Source organism: Dermacentor silvarum, chromosome 2 (assembly GCF_013339745.2).
Source record: "Dermacentor silvarum isolate Dsil-2018 chromosome 2, BIME_Dsil_1.4, whole genome shotgun sequence".
NCBI lineage: Eukaryota > Metazoa > Arthropoda > Arachnida > Ixodida > Ixodidae > Dermacentor > Dermacentor silvarum.
In genome coordinates, this window is record NC_051155.1 from 178,494,036 (window position 1) to 178,514,834 (window position 20,799).

The 20,799-nt window shown below is 46.7% G+C and overlaps 1 protein-coding gene across 2 annotated transcripts in view; it reads left to right on the forward strand.

Annotated features, from left to right (window-relative positions):
- LOC119442203 (sodium-coupled monocarboxylate transporter 1-like) overlaps positions 1 to 20,799 on the forward strand; it is a 54,638-nt gene that overhangs the window by 26,827 nt on the left and 7,012 nt on the right. For both annotated transcript variants that reach the window (XM_049661956.1, XM_037706981.2), the window contains exons 8-14: positions 258 to 387; positions 1,435 to 1,523; positions 2,124 to 2,236; positions 4,091 to 4,158; positions 12,107 to 12,193; positions 13,812 to 13,993; positions 19,448 to 19,548. In XM_049661956.1, the coding sequence (XP_049517913.1) occupies positions 258 to 387; positions 1,435 to 1,523; positions 2,124 to 2,236; positions 4,091 to 4,158; positions 12,107 to 12,193; positions 13,812 to 13,993; positions 19,448 to 19,548 (770 nt within the window). The remainder of the gene's footprint in view (positions 1 to 257; positions 388 to 1,434; positions 1,524 to 2,123; positions 2,237 to 4,090; positions 4,159 to 12,106; positions 12,194 to 13,811; positions 13,994 to 19,447; positions 19,549 to 20,799) is intronic.

Sequence of the window (20,799 nt, forward strand, 5' to 3'; positions counted from 1 at the left end):
GGAAATTAGCATGATTTGGCTTGGTGTAAGTTCAGCTTAGTTTGCTTCTGATCGCCGGCAATTGAACGGGCGTCCAAGTACTGCAGCACTGTGGAATTCTGCCTGAGAGTACCCGCACTCCGTTGTTAGAGCTCCTCCAGACTCTAGTTGTATGACTGTTTTTTCGAGACAGCTTTCACAGCGCCTCGCGGACTTTGGCTTGAGATTCTCGCTTTGAAGTTTGTTGATTCTCTGTTCTCTGTTTTTGTTTCCAAAAGTGTCGTCTGGTTCAACTTTCCCCTGCTGTGCATTGTGCTGTCGCTGAGCTGCTTGGCTGGTCTGCTAGTCTACGTAAAATACGCCAGTTGTGATCCCGTGGCAGCTCACCAAATTTCTACGGACGACCAGGTGAGTCCCCGAATATGAATTTATACCCCGTTCATCAGCCAGCGTGCGGTCAACGAGGCAAATGCACGTGACCTCTCTCCTACTTAATACCTAAAAATACAAATTTGAAACATTTAACGCCTACTGGGGTATTGGCGGTGTGGTTAAAACAATTCATAAATAAATAAACTTTGGATGTCTTCCAAAGTGTTGAAGAAACCTAGGCCTGCGCACTTATGCATATTTTAAATGACATAAAGTGGCACTGCTTCTATTTTCAGGCACCGCTTTTGAAATAAAAAGGGCCCATTCAAGTCTGGTTCTGTCCTTTCTCGCTCGAGTCTGTACAATAAAATTAATGTTCGGCTCGACGCTTCAGTCAATCGGAATATATTTGACCATTGTTATCATTCTATAGGGGTCTTGCTTCAGCTACAAGGCCTAATGTATAGTTTTCGGCAGACTACCGGTACATTTATTGTTTTGCTTAGCAGGTTCGGAGAGATGCATCTCCTTTCATAAATTTATTTTAAAGGCGCAGCTGCCCAAAAAACACGTGCGTTTTCGCTTATAGCTTATTCCAGAGCTTTATAGTACGCGTAAGCTTCTTTTATTTGTATTTCAGCTGTTCCTGCTCGTACTTCTTGCAGCATTTACATACACTTATTCAGATGATGCCAGCTGGCGTAGATATATTTGTTCCTGTTTTAGCAAATCTGCACATCTGGACGCTTCAGGCGTGGATAATGCGCTATCGTTAACAATCTGCGTTCTAAATTATAAAACTTATTATATCTATAAAACATATAAATACGCATTGCGCGTGGTAATTAAGAGAGTACAACTATTATTCTACGTGAATTGGCGCTGTTACACGGGAAATGTTGAAGATCGCAGACGGCACCCCCCAGTGGTTATCCTTAACGGCAATCGTTTCAGGTCTAGCGCCAACAAAAAAAAAAAAAAAAAAAAAAAACTTAATTTCGTTTACCTTGCTTAATCTGACAACATAATGAAATAAACAGAAAAGCGATCAATGTTAAAACTATTGTCTTTCGGTTTCCACAGCTGCTGCCCTACTTTGTGATGGATGTGCTTGGAAAGATGACCGGAGTTCCTGGCTTGTTCGTTGCCGGTATCTTTGCGGCTTCACTGAGGTGAACGTCCCCTTTGCAGCCATTTCAAACGATGTTTGATACGTCTGAGTGGTGGCTAAATGAAGGTGCATGTAAATTTTGAAATTTCCTTTGCTGACAAGGAAAGTATCAAACTGGGAAGCAGTGAGTGACTGCTTAAGCTTTATGAAATATCTTTTATCTGATTAAAAACACACAACACAAAATATCCCCTAAGAGGCGTATTTCAGTACTTGGTCCGCGGAACGACCAGGAATAAACATTTTGAAAGCTATGCATTGTAAGAGATCCATTTGAAGAAATATTCAACAAAATTCTCATAAACGAGAAAGCATTAGAGACAAATCTCATCGCTATCAATATAGCACACTTCCTGTCGTCACATCTTAATGCAACGTCGAGCAACTTCGATGTCATTTTGTAATCTATTCAGTGAATCTCTATTAGTTTTACAACAGTTGTTTCACTTTCTTCATCACCTTGCCATTCTAAGGCAGAATATTTTCCTTTGTATTTTTGCCAAGTATCCCATGAAAATTTCGTGCAATATAAGCAACTTAGTCTTTCGGCACTTACAAAAAACTGATTTGTCATTTTTGTTTCATTATAATGCCTCTATAGCTCCATATCATCTGGAGTCAACGCCTTGTGTGCGGTGTCATACGTGGACATCATTGCCATCATCAAGCCAGACATTCCAGACAAAATTGGGGCAAAGATTATTGTGGCACTAGGTAGGTGGATGGCACTTCGTCCCCCAAAGAGAGGGGAAATAAATATAAACACGAGGAAAGGTGATGCACATTACTCCTTTCCGTTGGTCTCGAACTAACCTTCACATTTGTCAACCAAACATTCCGTGTTTACATCCGCATTATATTTTTTAGAAATGAAAGGAAATAGTCTTTTAACAGCGAAGCTGTTCAAGCCAGCCGTAATTTGTGGTTCGTATCAAGAAACCATCAAATAAACTTTCTTGCCGAGGCCGGACTCGAATCCACGTACCCACGGTCCCAAGGCGAGCGTCATAGGCAGCCACGCTTGCCGAACAGGCATTTATGCGAACCATATGATTGCGTTCGAGCGTCGTCGTCTTCGTCCACAGCTGGCGCGTTCACACAAAAAGCCACCTCTAGGTGGCTTTGGTTCGCACGCTCGTGCTCTGCGAGGGGAAGAAGTTTTGCGTGCTATGAGAGTGAGAGAGAGAGAGAGAGAGCGACGCATTCACGGAGCGGGTCTGCTGGAACGAGTTGTCGGCGTTGCAACGGGGTGGAACGCGGTGTCAGTGTTGCAAGCTGTGCTATGCAGCGCGCAGTGACGGCCGTAAGACCGATACGCGCGAAAAAAATTGTTATCATCATGAGTAATAAGATGAAGAGTTCGCGCGCACTTTCGGAAAATGCTGGGCTACGATCGCCCAGCTTCGCTGTTTCAAGCGTTGCGCGGCCGAGTGCAAGGTTAAGCGTTGTTTTTTTTTTTCCAGTCGTAGCTACTCCTAATCAAGGCTTCAATAGGGGAGTTGTAAGCGTCTGACAAAGAAAATTTTCGATTGTTTTCTGTTGATGCTAGTGTAGCGCTGCAGCTGATGACGTATAATTGATAACGCTAATAAGAAGAAATCAACACAATACAGTTGACATTAATGCGTCTGCACGGGTCTTTCCATCCCTTTCTGAGCACCGGCTCATGAAGCTGCAGAGCGTCGCAGTGTGCCCTTGCGCCAGCGTCGAATGACGCGTCGATAACGAGAGAAGACCTGGAGGTCAGCTGACAACGCCAATCGCAAACTGTTCGTTCGTCAAAGGGCAATAAATTGATTGCGCTTAATCGGAACGAGAAGGCCCACGTTTGCGTTGCTCAACGAAAATGTGAGCTTGCAAACAGAACCTTCAGATTCCTGAAAAGTAGACTTTCCACGGGGAACTGCTGTCGTATAGCATGCCATCAACAGTGAAATCGCCAGTCCGAGAAAAACCAGCGCAGAAACAGAACCAAGCGAAGACAAACCAACACAGGCGCGTATTTTTAATGCGAATAGCGTTCTTGGCATGATCAGACAAGCTTTGTTTCGGGTTATCTCTTACTTTGGCCAACTATCTCTTACCTCGACCTGCACTCTCTGGCGGATCGGCCCACGAAACTAACTATATTCATGGGCCGATCCCGTGGATAGCGCAGTCTATAAATATGAATCGATCTCGCCGATAGCGCTGTCTAAAAATGTGGGCCTGACATTGTTCACGGCACTCTTCAATGAAAAAAAAACTTTTTTTTTCAAATTTGCCCAATTTAATTTTCGTCTCAACAGAATTTTATTCGCTTAACTGGATAGTGATCGTAGATGAAGATCCGGCCAATCTTTATATGATTTGTATTTTTTATTCTCTTGGTCTAGTTTCTGCGATGTTTTTTCTCGGAATTACTTTAATCAACTAGCCGAACTTCACACTCTTGTAATACAATCATGCTTCAATAGCTGGTACGAGCACAAACAAATCCGTGTATCCTCGTGTTCACTTTTATTCAGCTATATAGAGAAGGTCACCCTGCTGCGGTCAACTCCTGGGTCGTCTTGCTTGTGCTTGCAGGGGTGTTCTTCGGCCTGCTGACGATCGGCCTGGTGGGCATCGCTTCGAAAATGGGCAACGTGCTCGCCGTGAGTAGACGCTTGCGCTTCCGTCTGCCGGAGTTTGCCTCCTGGGCGTTCGAAGGGTGCTTTTATCGGAGTCGGACTGCCTCACAGGAGTGCACTCGGGAAAGGAAGCCGCATCGAGATTTTTATTTATTTATTTATTTATTTATTTATTTATTTATTTATTATTTATTTATTATTTATTTATTTATTTATTTATTTATTTATTTATTTATTTATTTATTTATTTATTTATTTATTTATTTATTTATTTATTTATTTATTTATTTATTTATAGTGGCTCCCAACAAACTTGCGGCCTTATACACATCGCATTTTTTGCACAATGGGAGGAGAATAGTGCAACAAAAAAATCTGTCAAAGCAAAATGCGATGGCAAAACTAACCACGAATAACACGAGTACAAAGTCAACCAAGAATACATGCAAACGTTCATGTAAAGCAAGAAAAAAGTATAACTGTTCAGAAACATAGAATCCTATGTTCACTGCAGTCGTGTCGTTGGGTACGGTAAAGGAACGTCAGGATAAAATGAACGCAGAAACTTTGTTTTACCTGATGGCATGCGAAAGTGCAAGGACGTGAGCAGTGTGATGATGTCGAGGCCACCTCGCACAACTTGGCGTAGAAATATTATGTCACGATCGATCCGTCTTTCACGCAGAGCCACAAGACCGAAGTCTGACAATATCAGTTCATAACCATAAAACCGGCGTCGGCCAATGCACCTGTAGTAGACAATGCGCACAAATTTGCGCTGCACTTTTTCAACTAAGTTGCTGTAAAAACGTCCCACATAGTTCCAAACAACTGATGCAAACTCTAACCATGAACAATACAGCCCGCAGTAAAGAACGCGGATACGTTGATATATACGAACATCGTTTGTTAACCTTGAAAATACACCAATGTATATATAATACGTCCATGTCAACAATACTCCACACATGTGGACAAAAACACAGCCTGCTGTCTATTTGAACTGCGTGGCCGCTTGCATGCGATGCACGTGGTACCTCTCGCCACGAAAGTCAGTAACTGAACTTCTCTACATCACGTTTCCTAGCAAATGACATTACTGAAGCTTTAAACAGCGGAGCTGTTCTTAGTAGACCCTTCGCCGTGTGTCCGGCTTCACACAGGTCACGTGACCAGGAGAGGATGAGAGCCGCGCTGGGGGAGGGCAAGTCACGTGAACAGCAGAGGAGGAGAGGCGCGCTGAGGAAGGAGACGATCAATGAGAGAACGCGCGCTGGGGGGAGGAGGTGACCAATGAGAGGTCGTGCTGGGCGCAAGAAGGAGAGCCGATAAGAGAAGGTGTTTCTGTGCGGCGCACCGCAACGCCCAAAGCGTAGAGCTGCTTCCAACGCCGTCTGCGTTTCCCCGCGTTCGCGCCGAATGCGCGCGGTGTCCGTGACTGCAGCCGATACCTCTGGTGGAGGCTCGGCAGGTTTCGACCAGAGAACTCGACACTCGTTGAGTAGCGTCGGAAGTCGCGGCGGCCTCTTCTCGCCTCGCAACGTTTCAGTATAAGTTCCTGTTGTAGATCAGTGTTTAGTTGTGTTTACGCAATTGCATCACGTGCAATACATGCACCTGTAACACTCGTAACACTCGGTGTAACTAACACAGCTCCGCTGTTCGACCATCATCACGGAGTGGAAGGGGTGGGGATTTTTTTTATTTTCAGGTTATAATTGGGACTGTTGAGTAAGCACTTTTTTTCAATGGAAATGATGTCACGTTGTAACAATAGGCAGTCATGTGAGCATTCCTCTTTGCGTACACTTTGAGCGCATCGGCGAACGGTAAGAGCTCAGAATGATCAATAGACAACGGCAAATCACTTATACATCCTCTGGCACTTCATAATCCTATAGCACTTCATATACAATCCTCTCGCACTTCATAAGGAGACACAAAAGGTTGAGAAATACGATCCAAAATAATTCACCCGGTTCTAGCGATTTGACATGTAACTAGCAAACCACCAAAGATAACGCAGCCATAATCCATACGTCTGTAATTTCGACAACAGAACCTAATGAGAAATGACATCAAATGACATCATCATTGGTCATGGCAAAATACACTTATCAACTGACCCCGGTTTAATAGTATTGGTACACTATACATCTTGGAACTACAGCGCGCACACAAGATGAATAGCTGCCAACTCGACCAACTTTCAGTAAGGTACACTATAGCCAAGGCAGTACACATGCGTTTGTTCCTGTCTGAAAGACGCAGACACACTGATGCTCCTTTCTGAAAACCATGTAGCACGGACGAGATCTGCCTAAAGAAAAAAAAATTTGATGATCGTAAAAAATTACTCCATCTCCCGCTAAAGGGAACCATGTGTGGATGCGAAGCAGCGAGAGAGAGAGATAAAACTTTATTTTGTCCATGATGGGGTCTGGGGGCGGCGGGGGTTGGGAGACTAACCCCCGCAATGCGATGCGAAGCAGCGAGGAGATGGTTAGTTTGAGCGGGAGATGGTTTCGCGGCAGCGGCCCGAGCGCTCATCGCGGCGCTGCACAGGAGATAGAATGAGGCGCGCGCGCTCCGTCATTTTCATACCGCGGAACTACCGTGGCGCCCCCAGCGGAGTATGCAGCTGTCGCACCCCTGTCGGGCGCCCCTCCCCCCCCCCCCCGGTTTCCTAGAGGAGAGAAAGGGGGGAGCGTAGGAGAGGAGAGAGAGGGGGAGGGGACGCGCAGGCGCTGTGGGGGTGTGGCACGCGGGCGCCGCTCTGTAGAGGATTCCTAGAGGAGAGAAAGGGGGAGCGTATGAGAGGAGAGAGAGGGGGAGGGAACGCGCATGCGCTGTGGGGGTGTGGGACGCGGGCGCCGCTCCGTAGAGGATTCCTAGAGGATGATGATGATGATGATAAGTGGTTCTTGAGGGAAAGGGAAAGGTTGGCGCTATCTTCTGCAGCCCTTGAGGGAGCACGGCTCAGCGCCAAGAGGATTCCTAGAGGAGAGAAAGGGGGGAGCGTAGGAGAGGAGAGAGAGGGGGAGGGAACGCGCATGCGCTGTGGTGTGTGGGACGCCGCGGGAGGGACGGAAAAGCCGCCGGCAAGAAATGCTTCGCATTTAATAACCATTTCTAGTACTTCTGAAAAAAATTACTGATATCACGGAAGGTCCAAGGTTTAATTTCAATTACCGGGACAGCCAAAGTTAATTTCCACAGGGACGGTGTTTTCGACTAAGCGATGATGGTGCTTCAGTCGATATACAATCTGCTCATCATTGGAGCTTCGCGTTGGCTCATGATCAAGGCACCGATCGAGGTATCAAGAGCTCTTTAAAAAAGAGCATCCTACAACGAGACTAGTAAAATAATGCATCAATCGGCTATCACCTGTCAGACGTCCAGTCAGCACTCCATGAATAATTCAAGATGGTCTGTAACACTACAGATTTGCATCTTTGTGCTCACACAGCTCTGAACAGAACAGCAAATAACTGACTTAATCTCTAAGAGGAGGCCAAAGACAACAAAATTTGCATAACAAGAACAAGCTATGGAAATTCACAAGACGTGCACGTGATTGGCGGCACAAAAAGACAAACGACAGTGCTGGCAAGTGAACAGCTGTTGGGAAAATATTCGAAAAGCATCCAGAGGGGTAAAGGAATTACTGCTTCCTCGCTGAAGTGGTAATACGTTTATCTTATGACGGCTTTTGTTGTGTTGGTTTTCTTGCATAGTTTTCAGATGACAAGCGCATAAGCAGTTGTCGGAAGTTTCCAGAGAATTACAGTCATGGTCATAGCTATTAATAAGCCATTTGGTGGCAGTCCTGTGCAATTCTAAGGCAGCGAGAGTTACGAGAGGTGTTGCTACATTTTAGAGGAGATTTTTTTTTTTTTTTTTTTTTTGCGGTACGCTGGTGGTGACTCCGACCTATGACCTAAAGCATTTCTGGCTCCACGGGGTATTCACGAGAATCTTTCGACAAAAGAGGCAGAAAATTATTTGCGTTATTATTGGTTGGTTTGAAGGCATATACACAATCGAAGCAGGGGAGAATAAGTGAAGAAGATTGGCAACTGTCACCGGATGAGCCACAACGCCCACCTACTCTTCAGGAAGGAGAAGACAGAATCTTATAAATTGAAGAGGAAGAAGTGAAGGAAAGGTGGAAGAAAGAACAAGACGACAGATTACAAACACTTAAGTAAAGCAATAACACTAACGTCGCACTGATTGCAAGACAATGCTGAAGAAATAAGTACGAGTTGTTGTCACTCACAAACAGAGAGAAAATACGCTACAAAGGGAAATCCAAGTCAGTTTTTTTCTGGACAAGTAACGACAAAAAGCGGCAGGTTACTTGCGAACATGTGCATTAATATCACTCCACGTTGCCACCACTGACGCTATTGCCTCCCTCATGCTCCTTACGCCACTGCCTCCTTTGAACGTCAGTTGACAGTTTAAAAAAATCCGAGTATCCTTCAACAAGATCTATTTTTGAGTTCGTGAAAGAGCGTATGATTAGAGGGAATGAGTAGAATTAGAGGCAAGGTCACGTGGTACTTGCGATCGGTCCGTGTAGCACGCGAAACTCGTCCTGCGGTATGAAGACCAGAGTGGCCGTAGGCGCGCTATTTATCAAGATGCCCTCCAAGTGGGGCAGTCATTCGACGTACATAGCAGTTACGGTATTCATAATATGCGGTGCTTCATGCTGCTGCAACAGGATCGACTTTGTTGTGTATTGATTTGAAAACATGGACAGGCAGCAGCACCGGCAACACGTAGGACTGTTGTCGACGCCGTCGGCGTTTTGCCCGCGTTCGCACAAAACGCGTGCGGCGTTGGTGACTGTTGCCGGAGCCTCTGGGGGCGGCTCGGAGGTTTTCGACCACATCAGAACGGGACACTCGTCGAGCAGCGTCGGAAGTCTTTACCACCTTCTCGCCTCACGACGTTTTAGGAGCAAAGCTCCTTATAGCGGCACCCATTCCGTCCCCGTCGTAGTAGTAGTAGTGTGTAACCAGTCTGAGAAAAATGAGAAAAAAATTCCGAAGTTGCGTCCGTAGCGCGGAATCGAACCAGGGACCCCTCGCTTCCGAGCGCGCGGCGTTAGCCCACTACGCCACGAAGCGGACATGGACACACGCACCACGATGGCAATAAATACCCAACATTAACGAAAGGCCGCGTTTCTAGCGCGTTTCTAACGTGTTTGTGCTAGCGCGTTACGGCCCGTGTAAGAAGCTGGTGTAAGACGCTGTGGCCTCTCCGCCTTACCTTCAACGCGTTTCGAACGCGCTGCCCAAGGCGGTGGCAAGTCAAGTTCAAGTCGAGGAGCGTTTATGAATACGGGGGGTATACTCTCTCAGCAGTCATGTGATGGCGTCGGCAAACGCGGTGCACGTTCCGGCATGTGTAAATGGCTGCGTAAGACGCTGCGGCCGCTCCCCCTTACTAGAGAGTACTGCACGTTTCTAACGCGTTTGTGCTAGCGTCCCCTTAAGCGGGAGATCCGATGATTCCCTCCGGAGCTTCGCCTACTCATCATCATTCACCCCGTGGATATGCTGTGATTTTTATTGCGATAGCAATTATATGGACACTCAAAAGCAGATTTCTGCCGTCGGCGTCGCCGTCGCCGTCGCCGTGAGGTTCCGTATGACGTCAATGGAGATGAAATCGTCGCCGCGCGCCGCCGAACGCTGTATGTGCGAGTTAAAGGGCGCGAGGGACGCGCGCTTTCACGGGGAGTGAACGAACGGCGGAGAACAAACGCGCGTTCTGTGCCGTGCTCCCTTAAGGGCTGCAGAAGTAGGCGTCTCTTTCCTCTTTTACAATCACCATATATGTAGAGTAAACGCGCCTTCTTCTGTTTATATCAGAGGCTCCGGCAACAGTCACCAACGCCGCACGCATTTTGAGCGAACGCGGGCAAAACGCCGAAGGCGTCGACAGTAGTTCTGCGTGTTGCCGGTGCTGCTGCATGTCCAAGTTTATACAGCTGATAAAGCTAGTATCATTACTCCGTATAGCTCTCTACAAATTTGCTATCGCAATTGATGCTTCGCCTTTCAGGTGAAACTGCGACAACTTTTTTTTATATAAATAGGCACTTGGTGCCGCAGCTAAACGTCGCCTCGATCCCCCCCCCCCCCCTTCCACGGCCTTTCGCGCGTCGGAAGAAGGCGCGTTTGCTCTACATATATGGTGATTGTAAAGGAGGAAAGAGACGCCTACTTTTGCAGCCCTTAAGGGAGCACGGCGCAGAACGCGCGTTTGTTCTCCGCCGTGGGTTCACTCACAGTGAAAGCGCGCGTCCCTTCGGCCTAAGGTGAGCACGGCGCAGAACGCGCGTTTGTTCTCCGCCGTGGGTTCACTCACAGTGAAAGCGCGCGTCCCTCGCGCACGTTGACTCGCACATATAGCGTTCGGCGCGCGGCGACGATTTCATCTCCATGGACGTCATACGGAACCTCACGGCGACGGCGACGGCGACGCCAACGGCAGAAATCTGCTTTGGAGTGTCCAAATAATTGCTATCGCAATAATATTATCCCTACTCCTTATAGTTCTCTACTAATTTGCTATCGCAATTGATGCTTCGCCTTTCGGGCGAAACTGCGACATTTTTTGTCTTATTGGTGGTATATATAGACAGTGAGTCTTTCGCCATAAAACTGCCTGTATTGTCGTTTTTTTATTGATTGCTTACAAAGGCACTTTGAAAACTCATATCCGGGGCCGAATTCAAGAACATTTTCTTTCGTAAGTGTTCCTTGCCTTTGGCGGGCGGCCTGCGCTGATAATGTGTAGTAGTAGTAATTTATTTGATCAAAACAAATACAAGGGTGCATGCAAGGTAAGGCAAAAGGAAGACATAATCCTCCTGACTAAGGCCTTTACCTCGCTAGAGCAGCAGAAGTAGCAGTTTACAAGTATCAACATTAATAAAACAAAATGCAACTAATACAACAGAAAACATCAAGCTATTCACAGTACGATCTTTAAACACACTGCAAAGTATGTACAATAGTTGGATTGGTTGAAATTTATTCGCACGATCAGCTCTCACGTACAAATTTTTGGGGGAATGCGGGCCCTAGTGCACAGCTTTCTATGAGCGTTACACGTAAACATCGTTGTAAACAAAGGTACGCACTCTCAATCCTAAGATGATATACCAAGGAATGGTCACTCGGTTTCTTCCTGTATAGGAGACGTATTTACGATGCAAGCTTCGGTTGCGGCTTCATTCCCGAGTATGAATTCGTTCCATGTGCTTCGAAAAACACCCTGTGAACGCCCCGAATGCAAAACCCGGACAATGACGGAAATGTAAGTTGCTTCTCATTGAGCGACTGTAGACTTCGAAAGCAAGTGTTGGAGACAGAAGGCGATCGCTGAGAGTGACGCGAAAGCCATGCTTTCAGCGAAGCACTCAGTTCGGCGTAATATAGAGGTGATTGTGGAGGAGCCCATACCTTCATTTGTGGCTGCCTGCTGAGCTTCACGTCATATTTTGTTACTGCGCCTAAAGATTTCCCTTCGCGGCAGAATAATTACCTATTAGTGGACTCTGGTAAGATCACCTTATTATTATGCTTACGCAATAAAAGTACTGAACGTTGGCTATGCTATCGATCACCCTTCCCAGAGAGTAATCTGAGCATAACTCCACGGAGGGATTACCTTCTGTTTATGACTAATCCACGACGAGCCACCAAGATAGAGCTCTAAGCTCATTGCGGCGAAGCTGAACGTCGCCTTCTGTCCGTTTTATAGCTCAGTGTGAAATTGTAAATAAATTAAGCATTCTTAAACCTGACTTCCGCGTTACATTTCATATTCAAATCAGGCAAAAATACTACTGCTATCACCTAAGCCGCATTTGTTTCATTCACCGTATTCACGGCAGTCGCAATAATTTCGGTGCGTTTCACCCTTTCACCGGGCTTTCCAGGCATCCCAGGTCATCAACAGTTCAATCGGCGGACCTCTGCTGGGCCTCTTTACACTGGGAATGTTTGTTCCATGTGCTAACAGCAAAGTAAGTACCCTGAGAAGCATTCTGTTCAATGCGTAGCACAACTACGAATATCCCTACTATTGAGGGTACATAACTTCCTTAAAGTCAGGTTATGCAGCCATTCCTACTGTACTAAAAATCAGCATGCTTACCATTGCTCAAACACACGACACGCCATCTTGCGGAGCTAGACACGACACGCCATCCAGACAGGCTCTAGCATCAGGGCCCCGCTTTTTTCTCGTGATTGAAAAACCACATTAACGCAGTTAAACTAGGCCTACTACGCGCACTCTGCCACATTTTCCGTTCTTTGTGAATGCGGAAGCAGCGATCTATCCTATTATGAGCCAGCTTTAGCTCGGAGCCAACTCCTATGCCGCCTACTCAAATACATGTGAAACATAGAAGCGCTTTTATGAGACACCCTCTTGACCAATTTGAATGTAATTTCTAGCATTTGAGAGAAAAAGGTAAATTCTAGCAACCGTAATGAGCGAAATTTTGATTTGGACCTGCAATGTTGCAGAAAAGTTGTCTAAAATCGGTATGCTTAAAAAATAGAAGCGCGAAGGTTACCATTAAACTCGTAACTTTGCACCAAAAGGAGATATCGCAGTTCTGTAAACTGCATCCGTTAGAACAGCTAAAACGGACAGATTTGAAATATTAATTCACAGCTATACGTGAATTGGTTACAATGTTCACGAGGTTTCTGCAATAGGGCTACTCACGTATTACTGGTATAATTCAGAGGAGTGTATATAATACATCAATTTTGTCCGCTTTAGTTGTTTATTATGTGCAGGTTTCAGAATTGTGACATATATATATTTATTATTGAGTGACAGAGTTCTAAATTTCATAGCTCCATTTTCCTGAAATTGTGCTATTTTTCGCACTGTTTATTTCACACTGCCTAAATAAAAGATCCGCTTCCAATAGTCACTGGACTTTAACTTTTTCTTTTGAATGCAATAAACCTGGTCAGTTACCGATTGCATTTTGTAATAAATTGTACCATAAGCCCCCCCCCCCCTCTCTCTCTCTCTCTCTCTCTCCCTATGCCTCTTCGTAGGCCAGTGAGATCTCTCTAAATAAAAAAAAAATGCGGTGCAGTGGTCGCCGAGAAAAACCATTTCTGTTTTCCCACGGTTTTAGATGGAAGTCCCCGAGCTAAAGCTTCCTCTTTATACAATCTGCGTCGTTCCGAATACATGTTCCTTATTGGCTGAGTCACTAAAGAACGGTTCTTAGTGAAAGAAACAGTCCTTACTGATTCAGAATACGAGTACTTGATCTAAGCGTTAGCCTGCAGAAATTATTAGTCCAATGAACCGTGACACTGCTGATTAACAACGCCTCTTTAACAAAGGCAGAATGCAGTTGTTAGCCCAGTGGTTCGTTGCGTTTATGTTTCCTCTTATATTTGCTGGTTTACGCTGATTCAAGAAATCATCAAGTAGTCGACTTAGCCGCACTGATGCAACATCAGTACTTCAATTTCTCGCTGCCAATAATCTCTGTTTATAATATTGCGCGGTAACTTCTCGCAGTATGTCGACCTCAATGAAACAATTGCAGTCGCTTGCGAAATTCACATGTGCGTGAAGGCCACACACATTTCCATTCTGCGCAGGGGGCGATCACAGGACTCGTAATTTCCCTGACCTTCTCACTTTGGATAAACTTGGGTCAATTCGTCACCTCCATGGCTCTCACGCAGCCACCTCCATCTATGAACGGCTGTCCCGTTGAAGTGCGAAATGCAACTTCAGCCACCTTGGGCGACGTCACAGGAGTCATGAAAGAAGCCACCAGGTGAGCCCGCTGTGGTGTTGCAAACCAGAATTCTCAAAAGCGGCATTGAAATGCTCTTTCAGTATGGTAAATAAACCCGATATATATGAGTCTTGTTTCCTACAGTCACGTATCGGAAGTCAAAATGATGCGTCATTTTTATAAATAAATTCGCAGATCCCACCTAATGTGGGAATCGGTGCACGCGAAGTTTCATGAGCCAGCAAGGCAAAACGGCGCATTACGACAAGAGATGCGCTGCATATTTCTTTGGAGAATTGGCCGCTCAGCTACCACGGTGTACCTTGCAAAGCAAAGAGGAGCTTTATTTAGCATTGAAACGAGTTGAATCATAAGACACGACATGTTCGGCTTAGTATAAACGCGCCTCAGTACGATCAGAGGAGACGAGAGTGAATTTAGACCAACGAACGCGTCCCTCACCCGCCGTGGTTGCTCAGGGGCTATGGTGTTGGGCTGCTGAGCACGAGGTCGCGGGATCGAATCCCGGCCACGGCGGCCGCATTGCGATGGGGGCGAAATGAGAAAACACCCCCGTGTACTATTTATGGTCAGCTAGATGGTGCACGTGCTCACCTTTTATAAGTAAATTGGTGCTATGCGACACGGCCAACGCGTTCGTAGCGGTCAGGCGTCGGAATGCGCTGGTGTGCACGAGCTAAATCTGTAACGGGTATTACTAAAGCTCTGTTCATGATAATATTGACGTCTTAGACGTTATCAAGCACTAATCTATCACTTTAGCTTGACTTGATATTTGCCTTTAGCATCCCTTTAAGCACGGAAAATTTCAGGTTACGGCGGGAAGTACACTCACTCGGCTTACCCACACTGAAAAAGTCACTCTTGTAACACAGGAAAGCGAAAGCCTGCTGCACATTTGGTAATACATGAAGTTACACAGTCGGGGTTAGACTTCGTTATAAGACATATTGGTAATGCATTAAGTTATATACGAGTGCATGCATGTTAGTGCACGTACTAGGCAACACCTTTAGTCAGCGAGATGGCTGCGACGTGACGTGTGCAATCACGCACGCACGCACTAGGCACACCTTTACTAAGGCAGAAACGTGTTGCAGCCATGGTTTCATGGAAGCATGCTCGTCTCGCACCCCGGAGGCCCGGGTTCAATTCCCACCTAGACCAAAATGTACCAAATTTTCTTTTCGAAGCCACTAATTTGCTTCGCTTACAGGAATCTCCCTGAGAAATGTGACGTCAATCCGAGCATTTTTGGCGACGTCGGCCACTTTTCGTCACGGCGCAGTTTCGCCAAGGTCACCGCTAAGGGCACCGCCAACATAAACATCAAAGGCTTTCTCCCTAAAATATATATATATATATATATATATATATATATATATATATATATATATATATATACTATGACATAGTGATCAGAAAAGACAACGCTGCCTGTACAGCCATGCGCACACAAAACAGAAACTATATTCACAGCACACAGGACAAGACTGTGCAAAACAGGAATGAATGAATGAATTCTTTTATTCATAAAAGGGAGGACCGAAGGTCGCTGGTGGGAGAGGAGGGACATACGAGCATTGTGCATAACTTCCATACTTTGCAAAACAGGAACAAAACAGAGCAGGTGTTTATGCAAGTGCTCAAAGTACAAGTACTATGGTACTCGTTCAACTTAAGCGTAGGAGTTGGTACAGCTTTGAGTCAAGGTGATGTGCGCGTGTGGTGCAGATAGGAGTGTCTCCCGGCGTTGAGGGCAGCAACGCGTCGAACCTGGCGTAGGTGCTGGCAGCGGCGAGATGCCCTGTCTACATTCACCGGCCGGAGCTTGGCTGAGGTGCTTGATCAGGCGTCTATGTCCAAGTGGGAGCAAGTTGCGACCACAGGCTCGTAACTCGAAGGGCCGCTACGCCCGCTCTCGGACACCATCTTCCACGCCCACTCGCTGACCATCCTTTCCTTCGAATGCTCTCTCTTTTGAAGGGGATAGCTTTTGAAGCTTTCTTTGGCCCGTTTTCATGGTCAGTGGCCGGACTTCCTCTGCTGATGCAAAGGGCACTTACTTTCGCGCAACCGAGTTCTGGGCGCGTTCGACGCGAAATACCAACTAGATCTTCGAGACGCATGCGCAGTCGCGCGAGTGCCTTGTAGCGTCTGAGGGTTTAGATCTTGGAGTTAGTGGTGGCGGCTGTGTCGATTTTCGCCGCCACCTGGGCTAACGGTTACCGCGCGCGTTCGTCGTCGAAGTCCGCTGCGGGTTTTTTGTCGAAAAGCGCCATTTTGTCTGGGCAGCTCATCACAGCTTCGCTTAGACCACAGTGCCTGGGATCTGTATGATTTTAAAGTGAACGGATGGAAGATTATCTGGTCTCCGTGGAGTAAACCATCGGAGAGAGAAATAAAAAATATTTTCAGCTTAGGTGGATGTGGTGAAAAGGCCCTCACTCCAGAGCCTCACTTGCGGCATTCTTCAGTGCAGCAATGATAAACGCCGCAAGGCATCGTTGGTCCTCGGCATGGTGGCTTCTGTAAGCCAGCCACCATGAGATCCAGGGGAAATGTTTGTGGGAGTAGGTACGGGATGTGGGGGTGGTCCGCAGTACTAGAGGATATTGGATATATTCTGGCGTTCGCCACAGTGTCTGCATGGTGGGGGATCTTCAGGCCAGAGTCCGCGAAGGAGGTGCACTCGCGCTGGCGTAGGGAGCGCTTCCATCTGGACCTAACAAATGAGTACACCCTGTTCACTGAGAGCTTTGCTGAGCTTGGGAACTTGCGTGTAGCCTATTCGTAAGGCCAGAAAAGCAACCCCTGCATTTGTGGACTTACGAAGAGGCTAGACTGAACTGGTCGCGGGATGTCGGGTGCCTGGTTGAAAGGGTTGCAAGCGAGCTGATTAGCTCTTTCATTTTCCGGCATCCCGCCATGACCAGGTATAGAGAAGATTTCTAAAGGACCTTGTAGGTACTGTTGCATAAGTGTGGAGATGTGAGCAGTGGCATCGCTGAGCACGAATTTTCTACACGCCGCCATGGATTCGGTGAATATGATTCTTGGAGTGGCTGAGTTGCGAGGGGTCATGTTTGATCACTATTGTGATGGCTGTCAGCTCTCCAAAGGTCGTATTTGTCTCCGTGAATACCAACATCTGTACAGTTTGCAGGCAGTTATTCATGATTGCTATTGCGGAACCCTGGCCCCAAACGATAGCATCGGCGTAGACGTAGATGCCATCGGGTAATCTTGCCGAAAGCATCTTGAAGTAGGCAACCAGGGCAGAAGAAAACACCAGATGCTCAACCGTTGTCATGCCATCGTAGTCACACTGTCGCCATTCCGTTGTCGCCATGCCGCTGCCGTCGTTAAGCTGTCGAGATCACGTTGTCATCATGACATATCTTGGTCATGCTGCGCTGCTATTGCCACGCCACCATCATCAAAATGGTCGTCACACCATCATAATCGTTACGCTGTCATGCCGTCTACCAAAACGTGTCGAAATGACTTGTGCCGGCATCAAACACCGCTATCGACGTCAGCAGCATCCTTCAGAAGCATTGCTAGTGAGCCCATTCGACTTCTGCGGTCGGCAAAAGCTATTCGCTTGCTTAAACGAATATCCTTGATCATTTTTGCTGCATTTTCCTTCTTTGTGTTCATTTCGCCTTGCAGTAGAACTTGCTCATTGTTCAAGAGTTTTCCCAACCTCGTGGCACAGCCGCACGTCGTCTTTGTCTTTGACGAATTTCGTTGGTGCGCTCGTGCCGCCACTCCGCGTCGTCGTTTTCTCATTCATGTGGTCAACACTCGCTGTGCATTGTACTCGCGTATTTCACCCATAACACGCTCCCATATATATGACAAAATGCTAGGCCACCGTCCTGAAACCTAGGGGTGTTCCTACAAGTCAGTTCAAGACTTCACACTCTTGCAACGAAGCCAGGGAAGTTGTGGCTGCGTAAGTCCATATCAGGGACCACACGCTTGCTGTGGCACCATTATATACAGGGCCTCAAGGCACAGAGGGCCACTACATGCGATTTATGTGAGACGTAACGCAAATGGCTGGAATACATGACGAAATTACGATTGGAGACTTAACAAACCGATTTTGAGAAAATTCGCTAGAGGAACGGTGTTTTGTGAAAGGAAAAAAAAATTGTATCCTACTCGACAGCAGCCGAGAGTTGCACGGATAATTGGATTTGCTTATTCTGTTTTCTTGCACTTCAATTTGCTGAGCAATTCTGTATCGTGCTGCCATACGCAAACCTCCCTAATAGCTCAGACGGTAGAGCAGTCACCCAGGAATGGCATTGACACAGGGTTAGATACCCGGATCAGGGCAAATTTTTCGTCAGCGGTGAAGTTTTCAGACAATGCTTATGTAGGTGGGGGGGGGGGGGGGGGGGCGGTTCGTTCGTAGCTTCGTGCTATTTACGGACGGATGGCAATATTATTGTTCCCTTTAACTCATCTCTCAAATTCATGCACCTCAACGCTATAGACACTGCAAGCCTGCAAACTACATCACTGCAACAAACCATTGCAACTACAGACCCGCCCTCACCACGCAACAGCACAGGCAAGGAAATAGTCGGGAAGCTTAGTGCAGATCCAAATGGGGGAATCACTGAGTTATCTTCAATTAGAACCGTTGTCTCTAAGATATGGCTTACATTCCACAGTTTGGATCAAAAAGGAGGAGAGCGGACACTAGCAGATAACATCACTCTGACACTCGAATTAACACCATGATGAACTAGCAAAACGATTTGGTCAAGCATTTTGTTGACAATTACCGTAAATAAAGAGATCCCGCCACCTCCACTGACGAAATTCCGATGAATTCTATGAAATAACCATGTGCCAATGTGGAACTCGAAGCAGGAATCTTCGGCTCGAAAGCAAATAGTGCGCGAAAGCCTAATGCCATCAAGTGCACATCAATACAACCTTCCAGAATAACATTAGAATTAACTTCTAATTGACAGAAAAAAGGCTTTCGATGCGGCCCGCTCTATACCTCTGAAGTGAATTAAGCATCGAAATTTGAAGTTAATTTAATGTAAACGACAATTGGTGCAGTCAGTTACGAAGCTCACAATATAACAAAAGTACTGTACATTTGCAAAAAGAGAGAAGGAATACGTCTGTTCCAGTTCCGTTGTTCATATATGTTGTATTTTAGATAAAGCCTTGTTCTGGAATGGAACAGGTGTCTTGGCAGAAGACCCACAACGTTTGACGAATTTTCAAGTGCTGTTTAACAATGTCTCATATAACGTTCCCTTTGAAAACAGTTATGAAAATTCTTAAATATGCATGTTTACAATGTCACCCGACTGCGCAATTCAATCACGAGCCAGTATAAACGAGATAAAAAAGTGACCTTTAAGGAATATATTTTTAAAGATAACAGTGGCTCCGCTGAAACTCTTCATGTAATTTTTTTTTTTTTTTTTGCAGTGGTGTGTTACCAGATATTTACGCTCTCTCAAGCCTTTGGTACAGCATGCTAGCCTGGTTCGTCTTGCTCGCGGTGGCCGTTCCAGTCAGCTGTTTCACTTGTAAGTGTATTTTTGTTACCGAGCGTTGGCAAACACTTTGCGCTCTGGTTGCATACTGACAAAAAAAGGTAGCTTGACACTGCCAAGATATGTTCTTGTCCTAAATAAAATGTTCTTTTCTGCATATTATCATGGATTTGATTGCGTTGGGATAATTGAATTCATGAAAAAAGGCTATCCGCATTTATACAAAAACGGATGAATTTACTATATTTACTACCCCTATGCCCGCAATTATAAAAACTGCCGCCTTCCGCTGTGCGCTCTAGTATTTTGGAGCCAAAACCAGCAGCATAATGTATTAGATTTCTAGATTAATTTTTTGTTCTATATATACCCGAGATGAATGGGTAAAACTAACTGTATCTTTAAAGGAGTGCTGTCATATGACATTGTAGAGAACCGAGGGGTCGCAGCGGAGCGCCAGAACGCACGTTGCCGTGCTTGCGCCGCAAGCACGCGCCGCCCAACCTCATTCTCCTCGCCATTCGCAGCCGGCCCCAAAGCGCCCGCCGAGAGCGCCGACCTTAGCGTCCCCGCATAGCAGCGTCGGTGGGCGCTACAGGGCCCCCCGCCCAGACGGGACGGCGAAATGCACTTGTCGGCGAGAAGCAGATGCACGGGTGTGCCGGGGAGATCCGCGGGGAGCTCATTGGGAGGCGTCTCGACGTAGGCCGGTTTGAGGCGGTCTAACGAAACGACTTCCTCGCGACCATTCATTAGGATGGTGGGGGACTTATGCATCTTGTGGAGGACACGGTACGGTCCGTCGTAGGATGGTGTAAGAGGCGCCTTTACAGCATCTCGTCGGAGGAACACGTGGGACGAAGACGCAAGGTCCGGATGCACAAAGATGCTGTGGTCCGACGATCGAGGTCATACGGGGCGTAGTTGCTGAATGCAGTCCTGTAGGCGTTGGAGGTACTGTAGCGACTGGGGCGAGGTGGCCGACGGAACGAACAAGTCTCCAGGAAGTCGCAGGGGTGCACCGTAGACGAGTTCGGCCGCTGAACAGCCAAGGTCGCGACGAAGGACGGGGCGGAGGCCCAGAAGCACCATAGGAAGGTGGTCGACCCAATGCTCTCGATTAAGGCGCGCAGTGAGGGCAGCCTTGAGCTGGCGATGGAACCGCTCAACCATGCCGTTGGCACAGGGATGATATGCAGAGGTACAGCAGTGCTTAGTGCCAAGCAGGCGGTTGAGGGAAGTGAAGAGTGTACAGTCAAATTGCCGGCCGCGATCAGTTGTCAC